The sequence below is a fragment of the Anopheles gambiae genome, chromosome 3 (assembly GCF_943734735.2).
Source record: "Anopheles gambiae chromosome 3, idAnoGambNW_F1_1, whole genome shotgun sequence".
NCBI lineage: Eukaryota > Metazoa > Arthropoda > Insecta > Diptera > Culicidae > Anopheles > Anopheles gambiae.
The window spans coordinates 34,888,007-34,901,945 of record NC_064602.1 but is presented as its reverse complement, the minus strand read 5'-3'; the positions used below and the strand labels follow the sequence as shown (position 1 = coordinate 34,901,945).

The 13,939-nt window shown below is 48.1% G+C and overlaps 1 protein-coding gene across 10 annotated transcripts in view; it reads left to right on the top strand.

Annotated features, from left to right (window-relative positions):
* The window catches only part of LOC1271399 (E3 ubiquitin-protein ligase Ufd4), a 29,127-nt gene that overhangs the window by 6,189 nt on the left and 8,999 nt on the right, over positions 1 to 13,939 (top strand). For 3 of the 10 annotated variants that reach the window (XM_061662179.1, XM_061662180.1, XM_061662181.1), the window contains exons 3-7: positions 9,171 to 9,310; positions 9,399 to 10,987; positions 11,059 to 11,195; positions 11,567 to 11,986; positions 13,124 to 13,637. In XM_061662179.1, coding sequence (XP_061518163.1) covers positions 9,171 to 9,310; positions 9,399 to 10,987; positions 11,059 to 11,195; positions 11,567 to 11,986; positions 13,124 to 13,637 — 2,800 coding nt within the window. Of the gene's footprint in view, positions 1 to 8,791; positions 9,034 to 9,170; positions 9,311 to 9,398; positions 10,988 to 11,058; positions 11,196 to 11,566; positions 11,987 to 13,123; positions 13,638 to 13,939 lie in introns of those variants that run through there. The other 7 variants (XM_061662186.1, XM_061662184.1, XM_061662187.1 and 4 more) reach the window with 5 other exon arrangements.

The window sequence follows — 13,939 nt, the reverse complement described above, 5'->3', positions numbered from 1 at the left end:
TTGCACACACTAGGGGGAAGGGTGCAATTTTGGAATCCGCAACACATGTGTGTGTGTGTGTGTGTGTGTGTGTGTGTGTGTGTGCACACACATACGCATTAGAATGTGTGAGATATGCGAAATAATCGGCGCAGTGTGTTGTGCTGCTCCGTTTGTTTCACACTTCCTCGACGGAGTTTCGGTTACTCCGGCGCTATAGCAGCAGTCGCGGCGTGATTGAAGCGCTTTTAAGAGCGCAACCATAGGCACAGACACACACTACTGCGCTATAACGCGCTGTCCCTACTAATTCGCGCAATCCATAGCGCACAGCGAAACGGCGGTGTTTGTTGCGCATTGAAACACGTGTTTCAATTGGTGCTTCTGCTGCTGGGGCGGACGAGAGCGCGCGCAGCTGCGTCGCGCTTTTCGCGCGGGTGGAATGTCCTGAAGAATTCAATGTCAAAACAGTTCGGGGTTCTTTTTGTGCCCTACGGTGCAAGCGGAGAGGAGATAAGGGGGTACAGAAAGATAAGAGGGCGCGTGGAAACCGTTTGTTAGAGACGACACGGAAACACAATACGACAATGTGTGAGTGTGTGTTTAGTTACGCTATGGCCACGGCAAGACGCATTAGAAGACAATGGAGACGACGATGCGGTGTGGTGGTGTTTGCCTATATTCGGTTAAACAGGTGGAAGAGCTCCCCCCCCCCCCTTCCTAGCTCCACCTTTTTGCTAACTGTTCTTTTTTTTTGCGCAAAAGAATAAAACACGCCGCGGCGGGTTTTCGGTGTGACGCGTGGGTTTTGGGACGTGTTTTTTTTGTTCTCTCCCCCAACACACCACCGCGTAAGCACGTCCCAGGGCGCAACACTGTAGCACAGCCGGTGTACACACCCAGAGCCCGTGTGCGCCGTTAATTCTTTGCGCAGTAAGATTCTCTCATAGTGCCACAGCGCAACACCTATAACACCTCCTCACCAAAGTGAGCTTTTTGTTGTTGGAGTGGTCGTTGCTCCGTTAGTGTTGGGGCTCTATGGTGTGGAAGGCCACAAACCAGTCGAACTCGAACGCTCCGTTGTTCAAGTTTTGCGATCTTCTTAGAGTATTTATTGGGCACAGTCGCATTTACCGTATTTGCGTATCTGCAGAGTATCGTGTACCGTACCCCACACTCTGAGGCTTTACGTACGCACCCGCTATTGCGTGCTCTGTCCTCCGAGGCCTCGTTTTTTGTGGCGTTACGTTTCCGTGACCCTTAATCGCGATCAACGAATGCAAAACACTACCCGCTTTTTTGCTTCTGCCGTTGCTGTCGGCCATGAATTTAAGAACTGTTGGTCCTCCCTACCACTGCTCCCCATCGCTCTCTGCGAGTGTCAGTTTGAATTAACGTCCAAGACACCACAAGACACCAAAAGCAAGCACATTTTGTTGTTGCTGGTTTGTGCTGGTGTTACACTGCGGCATACTTTTGCGACCTTAACGAAGAGGGTAAATCCTCTTACCCCCTTAAAGAACCGGAGTCGAGTCGGTGGTTAACTGTTGGAGTGTTGAGTGGCAAAGAAGAAGGCCGATGAGAGGGAACACCGAACCTTACGTCTCGGGTTAATGTGTGTAACGTCGTGTGATGATGGCGTGGTGTTGTGGTGGTGGTCTACTTGCACAATGATGACCTTCTTCTTCCCGGGCGGAGCTTAGAACGGCGCGGAGGCTTTCAAACCGAAACAAAAAGGCCCGAGTCACTTTCATGTGTAACTTGTTTCCCTTCCAGAGATGCGCGCATGGTGGTTTGTTTTTGTTTGGTTGTTTTGCCCTCATCCGGGACAACTTTCTTTTCCACCTCCGTTCCAATCCCCCCCACCGTGTCCCGTGCCCACCTTCATTATCTCTCGCACATTTGTTGCCCGCCCAGAGCACCTCCAGGGCAGCCAGCTGCGAAGGTCGCCGTGAAAGAGCTCCCACCCAGAAGGGCACCGATTCGCCGTTACCATTTTTTATGCACCGGAAGGCTGGTGTTAAACTCTCACCTAAACCCAGCGTCCAGATATTACACACACACACACGAGAAAAAAGCTCCCTTTCTCTGCCACCGCATTAATATGATGTGTGCAGTAGCGCAAAAAAAACCCTAAAAAACGACCAACAAAACAACGTGACTCTCAAGAGAGACCGTCCGTCCGTTCGTGGTTGGAATTAATAAATTACCCTTGTTCGCATCTGGCATTTGGTTGCTGTTGCGGTGTGATGTGTACATCAACCTCTCGAGCGCAACCAGCTGTGTAGAGAGCCCCATTCGATGTTGCTGCAAGCTTGTTTTTATGACCGACCGACCGGACTTCTGGCAACTTGGTGGCAGTAAGGTGTGTGGCAGAGCAAATGGGGGGGGGTTCTGCTCAAAACTCAAAAGCGAGTTGGAGGTGATGGTGTACCCGGGTGTACACCCGAAATTATGAGATCATTCAAGCACAAAGAGAGTTGAGCTTTTGCTCCTTCCAACCAACTCAAACCACCAGAAGGAGGAGGATGAAGTGGTGGTGGATCTTGTGGAGGAAAGAGCGAAGAAAGGGAGTCTTTGCCCCTTTTCTGCCTTACTGAGCACAGCCGCACAACTTGTGGATGACTCGTTGTGTGTGTGTCAATTCCACTTCGCTTGCCTGCTGTGTTGCTACATTGTTCCAACAACTTTGGTCGGAGTTGCACTCTTCCGAGTCCAAGATCTTCCGGAAGTTGTCTTATGAAGTGTGTTGTGTGACTGTCGGCCGTGGTCGTCTCCTCTATTGTGAGTGTGTCTGAGTGTATATCTCCATTGGTGGTAAGCCACACAGTCAGTCTTCCCGGTCATGATCATGATGTTTACCTTTTTAGCCTGGCCTCTGTAATGCAAAGAAAGCCATCTCACAACGCTCCTCTTACCTTCCTTGTTGCATGATCACGAAATGCATTCAAAGATCTCTCCCGCGTTTGCAGTTGACTACGTTCGAGAGGGAAACGACGAGAGCTTACAAGACGACTGTGTGGCTGTCTGTTTGTGTGTGAGTGCTAATGAAATCGCTTCACTTGAACTGTTCGTCTCCTAAAGGCAGAGAGAGACAGAGAAAGGGAAGGGAAGGGACAAAAGACCAGACACAGTCGTGTATAATGCGGAAGAGATCTTCCCATGTCAAAGTGTGGAGAGGGAAGTGTGATGACGGCTTGCGGTGTGGCGACGGAGGCCCTCATTTCTTAACCCATTGGAGATGCTTCCGTAACCTACTAAAACCCCGGCCGCATCTCCGTCGTCGTACTCCTGGCCCCCTGGTCTTTGTGTGTGTGGGTTTTATGACTCTTCTTAGGTTAAATATTCATTATTAGCACTAAAAAGGAACAACGGTGCTTCTTTGCAAATAAACGGACGAGGAGAGCGGTGTGCAGGGAAGAAAGAGAGGAAAGTTTATCTCAAAACTTTGTTTAATAAAAATGATATATCTGGAGCTCCTATCTCTCTTGATCAGACTTTTGCACAACTTGTGACTCATTTCTGACACAAGTTTCGGTTGAGCTCTGGACACTCTGGCACACTCGGCTTTGTGCAATGGAAACTCCCCGGCAGTGGTTTCTTCATTGCTTGCTTTCGGCATGGAATTTACCCAAGGCTACTCGGCAACGATCAAACTGTAGCCGCTTCGCGAGTTCTGTTGGGCCGTTCGGCGCGCACGCCTCCTCTCTGTTACATTTGCAATTGACAACAAGAGCACCGCATTTCATTGATTTAATAAAACTCGACTGATGGAAATGGGGGAAAATAAAAGTAGCTACATCAATACGCGGCACTAAACATGGTGTGGTCCTGTTGTTGGTGGTGGTCGTCGTCCCCCTTTGCTCCGGGTGACAGTTACGTGGAGTCACCACCTGGGCACCACAGGCCTTCGGCGAAGAAGGCAGTCATCATCATCATCATCATCATCGCCCACCTCGGGTTCGCTGTATTGATCAAACTCGAACGGAAATGAACTCCGGAACGGCAGTAGGAGTTCGTCGGGTGGCGGTCGCCGAAGCTGCTCCTTATTCTCTGATCCACGTTTTCGGACACGCGCCGGTGTGACCCTGGCGAGGCAGGCAGGCCCCAGGTGTGTGCTGTGTGCGAAAGACTGGTTGTTGACCGGAGATTTTAGACTTTTATTCCACGACTGTGTCCTTCAAGGCCGCATGATTCGATGCTTTTGATTCTTTGACCGAGCTACAGTGTGGTTCAAATCAATTCTCTTCTTCGCGTGCTGCTATATCTGTCGATATAAATCAATTTGTGTTGCGCAGAATATTGGCTCCAGCTTTTTGCGCCTTTTCCCCCGCCAAATTTCTGGCAGAATAATAATCGGATCTCCAGCGGAGCATGAGACGACGAACACACGATTAGCCGTCAATAAAGCAAATGATGATTCTATTGAACCTATCACTACTGGCCTGTTGGATGGCAGGAAGAGGTATCTGAAGAAGAGTAGACATTAATTCGATTTTTTTATTTGTCTGTTTGAAAAGGTTTTGTTTTTATCTAACAATCTAACACATAACCGGGTCCCCCAGGGCAGGCAGGCAGGCTTGGGTAAGAGGTTGGCTCTGGTGGGAAGAATCAAGAAAGTTGAGCAATTAATGCAACCAATGCTGCTGCTAATTACTGTGCGGTGCGTTTTGTTGCCATTTTCGTGTATTGTGTGTGCGTTTGGTTTTTTTTTTTGTTGTGCTAAATTTTTATCTACACTCACACATTTCTTGGATGCGCTTTTCGCAGTACTTTTTCTTTGCCGAGGGTTTTTGGTGTGACCAATCACATGTGCAGGCAAGGTCTGAGCTAATACAGCTTGAGTTACGTACGGCGCTGTAGCGGCGCTACTATCCGGCAATAGGTTACGCATACTACCACCACCACCACCACCACCTTCCTCTCCACAGTTTATAAGGGTAGGAAAACTCGAGGAAGCCCCTAGCACACAGGCTTATTCAACTGAGCGGATTTGTGGATGATACGGGCGAGAGCGAGTTCGCGCGTGTGAGCAAAACAACGAAATATATAGGAAGTTATCAGGGCGAGATTTTTCAAGTGTGCATTTGTGGGAAAAGATAAGGATGAAAGTAACACTGGCGAGGCTTTTTTTCCTTTCGAAGATCATAAATTGTCTGAAGAATTTCTTATTTTATACAAACCATCTGCCCTAAAAGGAATTACGGGAACACGGGGCGATATACCTCTTGCACCAATTTATGCTATTATAAGAATAAGAGATTTGCGTTCAAACTATAATTTCATAAGTCCCCTTGGATTATTACAGGGTTTTCGAGCATTATATAGACATGTTCAGCGAGTTGTAGATTCGTTCAGGCATATAATAGACTCTTTCAGCGAGATATAGAATTGTTCGGATGTAGCTGTAGACATGTTCAGCGATTCTGTAGAGCTGTCATTTGTTTTGTTTACACACTGTGCCGCAGGGTTCAATTTTTCATTCTTAAAAGTCCTAAAAGTAGCTAATAATCATTCTCCAAGCTGTTTATAACATAAATTAGTTGAAAAAAGCATATTTTTTCGAAAACCGTTTGTTTACCTTCTGATAACAATTATCCAACTTGCAGTCCAAGGGGTACGAAAGTGACAGCTCTACAGTATAACCGAACATGTCTACACCTACATCCGAACAATTCTATATCTCGCTGAAAGAGTCTATTATATGCCTGAACGAATCTACAACTCGCTGAACATGTCTATATAATCCTCGAAAACCCTGTAAAACCTTAAGGCCGGGCTACATTGATCGTACTCGCAAGTGTAATTTCGATTTTCACTAGCGCATCTGGCGGCGGCTGGTGGAAGCTTTTTTTGGTCGTCGGGGGAATGGTCGTGTTGGATCTCAAAGTTAATTAGTTTTTTCACCGTTTTTTGATGCGAAAACTGCTGAAATACTTGCACAACATATTTATCTATCAATTACAAAGCGTTTCCAGTCCAGTTAAAGTAAAATACATGGAAAAATAACGTATTTTCTAAAGCGGCTCCAAATTGTTTGGCAAAATGCTTGGGTCAGCCGCCGCCAGGAGCGCTAGTGAAAATCAAAATTGCACTCAGGAGTACGATCAATGTAGCCCGGCCTTTAAACTTCAAATTGTTAGTGAATGTCTGTCAAAAGGATTTATAGTGACTTTTGTCCTTACAGGGTTTCCCACGATTTATTGGTTGGTTCCCACGATTTATTGGTGCGTTCCCACGATTTTTTGGTCATTTCCCATAATTTTTTGGTAGCAACCCACGATTTATTGGTCGGTTCCCAAATATTATTGGTCGGTTCCCAAATATTATTGGTCGTTTCCCAAATATTATTGGTCGGTATTATATTATATTATATTTGGGAACCGACCAATAATATTTGGGAAACGACCAATAATATTTGGGAACCGACCAATAATATTTGGGAACCGACCAATAAATCGTGGGTTGCTACCAAAAAATTATGGGAAATGACCAAAAAATCGTGGGAACGCACCAATAAATCGTGGGAACCAACCAATAAATCGTGGGAAACCCTGTATGGACAGTTTCGTCACTGAATTCTTAGTAAATGCAAAGCTCATCTTCCAGAAGATAGGATCCTGCCTGCCTACGATTCTTAGGCCTTGTTCAAGCATTTCCGGTTCAAAAACTTTTTGTGAAAGCTCAATAAATTGTGAGACGAATCCAAACATTTCGGGAAGTGTCTAAAACTTCTCGGACAAAAAAAAACACCAAAAACTATGCAATAGGGTAAATGTACCAATAGTGGTGCAATTTGTAGTGGTACAAATGCGTTTTAATGGATTTAAAGCGTCAGGAAGGACAATTTATGAATATTTTAACACATAGCAATTGGAATGTTTTATCTTCTCAATCACAACCATTTTTACCATGAAACACATCAATTTTACGAAAAAATACATATTTTTATGCCTGCTTCGTAGTACCTATAATGGTGGTATGGTTCCTATAGTCATCGTGTTTTGTTCCTATAGTGGTGGTAAATATAGATGCCTCAAAAACAGTGTATAATATCAATAGAATTTAGTTTTGAAGCTGTTTTCGTATGAATAGCAAGGATTACTGCCATAATTTCGATTTCTTACTTAATTTGTTCGTAAAAAAATTATGAATTTGTTTGATGAAAATATTGATTAAAGTCAACCCACATCCAGATGAGAAAGCTTGATTTGAGGTCGATTTTTCACTTAGCCAGATAAGCGAATTATATGCCTTTGTTTGGTAAATCACTTACAGAAAACTCATTTCTGTTGCTTATTGTAATGAAAACTGTACGACATGTCAAAAATATCGGCGAAAAAAATCAGAAATGTCATGTTTTTATTGATTTTATAGCTAAGACCACTAAAGGAACATGCTTATTTTGCGTACCTATAATGGCACTATCGTAAAAAAAACACTTAACAATACGTAAATATAGTCAAAAGGCAATAAATTTTAATAAATAATATCATTTGATAACAATTATGTTAAAAAAACTTATAATTGCGTTTTTCTGTGGTCATTTAGAACGTTAACAAAGATATGAGTTTCGTTATGAAATACTAAGGATTTTGGAAAAATGTTGACACATTTGACCCGACCCCATTTAACTTTTAAACCCTTTGTTAAAGGCCGGAGAACATTTCACACTAACATAAATAACTGAATTACTTTTAATTTGCCGTATGGACTGCATTTCAGTGCAATATCACCACTATTGGTACTGCCACCACTATAGGTACGTTTACCCTAATTATTTTGTGAAACGATAAAGTGCTATTAAATGTCTCATTCATTCTTGAAAGGTCGTCTTAATAAACCCAGGCACTGAGAATCGTTCTAAACATTTGATTGCATTGGAACGTACATCTGTGTAACATCTGTGTCTGTGTAACATTGCCGGTATGGAGAGGTGGGTGCCCTTATTGCCCCGGGCTCCCCTCACACCAAGCTAGTATGTAATGGAGTAGTAGGTCGCTATGATTCATGCAAGTGATAAATCAATAAACTTTGATCAACAAACATACCCTCAAACCTCGCGGCGTGTGAAGGGAGCGCAAACCCGCTACTAAAACCTCTGAAGGCAACAGTAGTTGACCTTCGAAATGAATGAGGACATATATTGCCCCCTGTTGTAATATGTATGGCCCCTGTCCTCTCGCGGTCGCTGCTTATCAGAGATAACCGCTGTTTGGCCCCCGGGACGCTCGCGTGTTCCATTTCTTTTTGCTGATTCTTCGCCTCAACACAACAGCATAAGATTGTAGAAGCTGTGTGTGTGTGTGATGGCTGTAAGAAGAAAAAAACACAATTTCCATTACGACAATGCCAAGACACAGAGCGGGAAGAGGAGCAAATTATGAGGAACCGTTTCTACCGTTGGTATTGATTATATTTCTCATAAAAATAGGCAGCAGCGGGAGGAGGAAGTTTGTGTTGGCTGCTGTCGCGCACGTGCCTTGATGGGCGCCCGGCTGCCCCCTCTCCCTTTCCCGCTTATTAGACCCTTCGTGCATGGTACGACGAGCGCCGTCTGTTTGTGCAGCGTGCATATTTGTTGTTGCAACATCAACCTATTCCACCACCAGCAGCAGCAATATTGAACAGCAACAATCGCTCGAGCGTGCCCACCATGCAAAAAGGGAAGCCCCAGGGCTACTCGGTTATGTTTTGCCACTTCTCACTAGCCATGGCATGCTACAGTTTGTGTGTTGGTTCCTCGTTGGTGGTCACAAACACGACGCTAGCTGGCTCTGGAGCGTTTGTTGGCTGGTTTGCTTTGATCGGTTACACAACATCGGGCTTGATCGCGAGCGACGGTTCGAGTTTCACTTTGCCGAAAATTCCCCAGCACGGAAAGTGTGTGAGCGCACGCTTTCGTCATCGTTGCGCCATTGGAAGTGGCCGCCGCATCGGATGGCTGTGGCGGTTGCTGCCTGGCCTTTTGGAGCGGCGGTTCGTTAATTCCCCGACACAGTGGCGGTGGCCACTTAGACACTGTGTGCACGTTGCTCTGCCACGCCATCGATGGTAAAAATAGGATTGAAATAACGCACTTCTGGCCTTTTAATACGACATTATGCGGCCGCTGATGGGGCATCTCCGTTTAAAATTAACGATCTAATGCATCTCTTTCCCTTTCTTTCTCTCTCTCTCTCTCTTTCTAGATGGGAGACGTCGATCCTGAAACACTTTTAGAATGGCTCTCGATGGGTCAGGGCGACGAGCGCGACATGCAGCTGATTGCGCTGGAGCAACTCTGCATGCTGCTGCTCATGTCCGACAATGTAGATAGATGTTTTGAAAGGTAAGGATGGTGCTGATGCTGCAATGGAGCCAGTGTGTATGTGCATTATGGCTAAACAATCGCCCCCTCTCCCTCCTTTTCGTTGCAGCTGTCCACCGCGAACGTTCCTGCCCGCGCTGTGTAAAATATTTCTCGACGAGCTGGCGCCGGAGAATGTGCTCGAGGTGACGGCCCGCGCCATCACGTACTATCTGGACGTGTCGTCGGAGTGTACGCGCCGGATCGTCGCCATCGATGGGGCGATCCGAGCGATCTGCAACCGGCTCGAGGTGGCCGACCTCGAGAGCCGCACGAGCCGCGACCTGGCCGAACAGTGCATCAAGGTGCTGGAGCTGATCTGTACGCGGGAGGCGGGCGCCGTGTTCGAGGGCGGCGGTCTCAGCTGTGTGCTCGCGTTCATCCGCGACAGCGGCTCGCAGATCCACAAGGACACGCTGCACTCGGCGATGGCGGTGGTGTCGCGGCTCTGCACGAAGGTGGAACCGTCGGGCGCGAACGTGCAGACGTGCGTGGAGAGCCTGAGCACGCTGCTGCAGCACGAGGATCCGCTCGTGGCGGACGGGGCGCTCAAGTGCTTCGCCTCGGTGGCGGATCGGTTCACGCGCAAGGGCGTGGATCCGGCCCCGCTCGCCGAGTACGGGCTGGTGCGGGAGCTGCTCCAGCGGCTGAGTAATGCCGCCGGCGGGCCACAGATTTCATCGAGCGGTGGCGGTGGCAGTGCGGCGATCTCCTCCAGCCTGGGAACAAACTCCTCCACGCACCCGGAATCATCGCCGTCCGCGGCGCAGCTGTCGTCGTCGGCGCCCAAGTCAGCGCAGGGCGCGATGGAGGCGGGCCGATCGAGCCAATCGATCGCGACCACGATCTCGCTGCTGTCGACCCTGTGCCGCGGCTCGCCCTCGATCACGCACGATCTGCTCCGGTCCAATCTGCTCGAGGCGATGGAGCGCGCGTTCAAGGGCGACGAGCGGTGCGTGCTGGACTGCATGCGGCTGGCTGACCTGATTCTGCTGCTGCTGTTCGAGGGCCGGCAGGCACTGGGGCGGGTCGGCGGTTCGCAGGGTCAGCTAGCGCCGCGCGTTCGGCGGGCCGATTCCAGCACGGAGCGCACGCACCGGCAGCTGATCGACTGCATCCGCAGCAAGGACACGGAGGCGCTGATCGAATCGATCGAGTCGGGCGGCATCGACGTGAACTGTATGGACGACGTCGGGCAGACGCTGCTGAACTGGGCGTCCGCCTTCGGGACGCTCGAGATGGTGGAGTTTCTGTGCGATAAGGGCGCGGACGTGAACAAGGGCCAGCGCAGCTCGTCGTTGCACTACGCCGCGTGCTTTGGGCGGCCGGGCATTGCCAAGGTGCTGCTCAAGCACGGTGCCAATCCGGATCTGCGCGACGAGGACGGCAAAACGCCACTGGACAAGGCGCGCGAACGGCCGGACGAGGGCCACCGGGAGGTGGCCTCGATCCTGCAGTCGCCCGGCGAGTGGATGATGGCGGCAACCCGGTCGGACGTAAAGTGCGGCGACAGTGGAGATGAGACGGGCGGTGCTGGTGGTGTCGGGGAACCGCGGGGCGATCCGGAGATGGCGCCGGTGTATCTCAAGTTTTTCCTACCGACATTCTGCAAAACTTTCCAAAGCACAATGCTTGCTAGCGTGCGTAGATCTAGCCTAGGTGAGTGTCAGTGGTGTGAGTTTTTGTGAGAAAAGTAGTGTCAACTAATCACGTTTCCTTTTCTGTTGCAGGACTTATCAAGAAAATGATCCAGTATGTACAGCCGGAGGTCCTCTCGAAGCTCTGCTCCTCCGAGGGTCTGCAAAGTTACGAGCAAAGCTTAGGCACGCTTCTAGTCGAAGTCATCGCAAGCGTGCTGGACAATGAGGTACGTGTTGGTCGGCGACGAAAGGGCATTGAATACGTTTCTCAGTTCCTTTTGCCAACCAAGCTTCAACCAAAATCGACACCCATGGCGCGCTACTTTTGATTGGATTTCTTCGTTCTTTCCGGATCGCTGTGCTTCGGTGAAATTGCTCAAAATTTGGCATCACTCAATCGTGCACATAAACAGTCTCATTTGAAGAACTCACACCTTCTTTTCTTTGGCTGCAATCGCACTCGCTCTCAGTTTCCTCACGATCCATTTCTTCCCAACCATAATCGTGATCGTGTGCCGTGTGTACGAAATGTGGCGAAGTACTGTACTAAAGCGTCGTAAACTTTCCATTCGGGCCTTACTCCCTTACCCCTTTACAGATTAGCTACAGCTGGCCACCGTTGAGCCAACCCTCCGCCGCGTTGCCGGCGTACCTTCCACCCCTTCCTCCGCCGCCACCGCCGATCCTAACCGTCGCGCGCCATAGTTCTAGTAGCGTTAGCCATAGTCTCCTAACCAAGCACAGCTGCGCCGAGCGGTTGAGCAAGTTTGTGCAGGCCAAGCGACAGCGGCGCAATTCTAGCAGCTACATAATACCGCCGCCGCCACCGCTGCTACCGTTGACACCGCCACCACGCGGCACCACCTCGGCAAGGGCAAACGACTCGGACGAGGACGCGGATGATGAGTGGGCCGGGGCCGCCGCCGGTTCGAAAAGCAATAACAATAGTAGCGACCGCACCACCACCACCAATCCTCGCAATCGCACCCAAAGCAATTGGTCAGATCTTAGCATTGCGGTAATGATAACGTCTCTCTTGTCCCCTTCCCATTTTGTGTTTCTTATCTTTCTTTCTTTTTTCTTTATGGTTTATTCACATCGCTGGCACCAGTTTTATAATCCAATTTATTGTTTGCGTTAATTTCTGCGCATTTGTTTTTCTAAACCGTAGCGAATTGAATTAATATTACATTGGAAGCGCATAATCATTGGCGGCTCGGTGCTTTATTTAATATTCAAAAATTGATGTGTCACATGCCATTTGTAAAATAATGCTCGTCGCTTCACACAGAAAGTTAATTTGGCGAAAAATGTGTTTAAAAGTTCAATCATTCTCTGTTTCGCAGAACCATATTTTGCATCTCTTCTTCTTCTACTTTTTGCTGGCTAATGGGACGATGACGATGTGCGCACGGTTTGCTTTTTTTTATTAGACAAAATTGATAACACACACCAATCAATGATTTCGTTAGTCAATTATGAGTTATTTTATTATGTTTCTGTACCCCCTTCTCTCTCTTTATTTATCCCTACGTAACCAGAGCGTTAAAATTAAGCAATTAAAATGCTTGTAATTTAGCTTGCAGAGCAGCAGAGTGTGAAAGTGGAGTTTTTTTTTAATATAAAATTTGGTTATGCTGTCCCCTACATGATTCCTGTTCAAATTCTGCGCTTTAACAACCTCCTACTGCACCACACACTGTCAGGCCAAAGAAAATACGATCCGTAACGGTGGATCAGACCAGTTGCTTTACATTTGCGATGATCGGTGAAATTGATTCCCCCCTTTTCTCCCTTTTGTCTATCTCCCCTTCTCTCTCTCTCTCTGTTGTTATTGCTTTAGTTCTTCAGCAAAGATACAGTATTTGCCAGAAGAGTGTGGCTGGTTGGCTGGTTAGCACTCACACCCCAGCCCCAACCACTATCTGTCACGCGCGTCTGCATGCTGGATGTTGTGCTGCGTGTGTTTGTTTGTGTGTTTTTGAATGTGTCGTTTTTTGCCGCTTTCCTTTTGAGAACCCGGGAATGTTTGTTTTGTTTTCCAACGTTCTGACGCGTGACTTGTTATGAAATCGTTTTTTTTTCTAATCTTACCATTTTTTCTGTACAATCTCTTCCTCCTCTTTGCTACCGATTCTTCGCTTCCCCTCTCCAGGATGACGAGGATGGCCATCTGGTGGTGCTTACGATCGTGCAGGAGCTGATGTCGAAAACGCAAAACGATTTCCTCGACCATTTCGCGCGGCTGGGCGTCTACACCAAGGTGCAAGCGCTGATGGGCGAGCCTAGCTTCGATGGTAGCGACAATAACGATGTAATTAAATCGACATCGGACGACGCAAAATCAGCAGCTGCAGCAGCATGCTCCTCTACGGATGCCTCCGGTGTAGTGACGGTAACGCCGGGCGCTCCAACAGTAACTACTGCGTCCGGTGGCACCGCCAGTGCTGCGGTCGCCGTAGAGGACGCGAAGGAGATACTGCACGGCAAGGCGTACCATTGGCACGACTGGAGCATCTGCCGCGGGCGGGACTGTCTGTACGTGTGGTCGGATTCGGCGGCACTGGAGCTGTCGAATGGATCGAACGGATGGTTCCGGTTCATACTGGACGGTAAACTGGCCACGATGTACTCGAGCGGCAGTCCAGAGAACGGTAGCGATAGTACGGGTAAGTTTTGTATAAATTGTAAAAAAAAGCATACTTTTAACGCTGAAGAGAGTGTCGTTGAAGTCATTGCTGCAAAATGTCATGAGCATCACGAGATATTCACCAACAAAAACAATGTACACTGTACAATGTACAATGTACAATGTTGCTGATACTCAATGAAAGTGCGTCATGACATGCCGAACACGACATGTGAATTCTTGAGTCCAACGCAATACTCTGACTAACAAGCTAAGCTTAATGCCGTCACAAGCATAATCATGATTTTTCTGGCTGCGAACAGTGCTTCCAAATGCCACTGT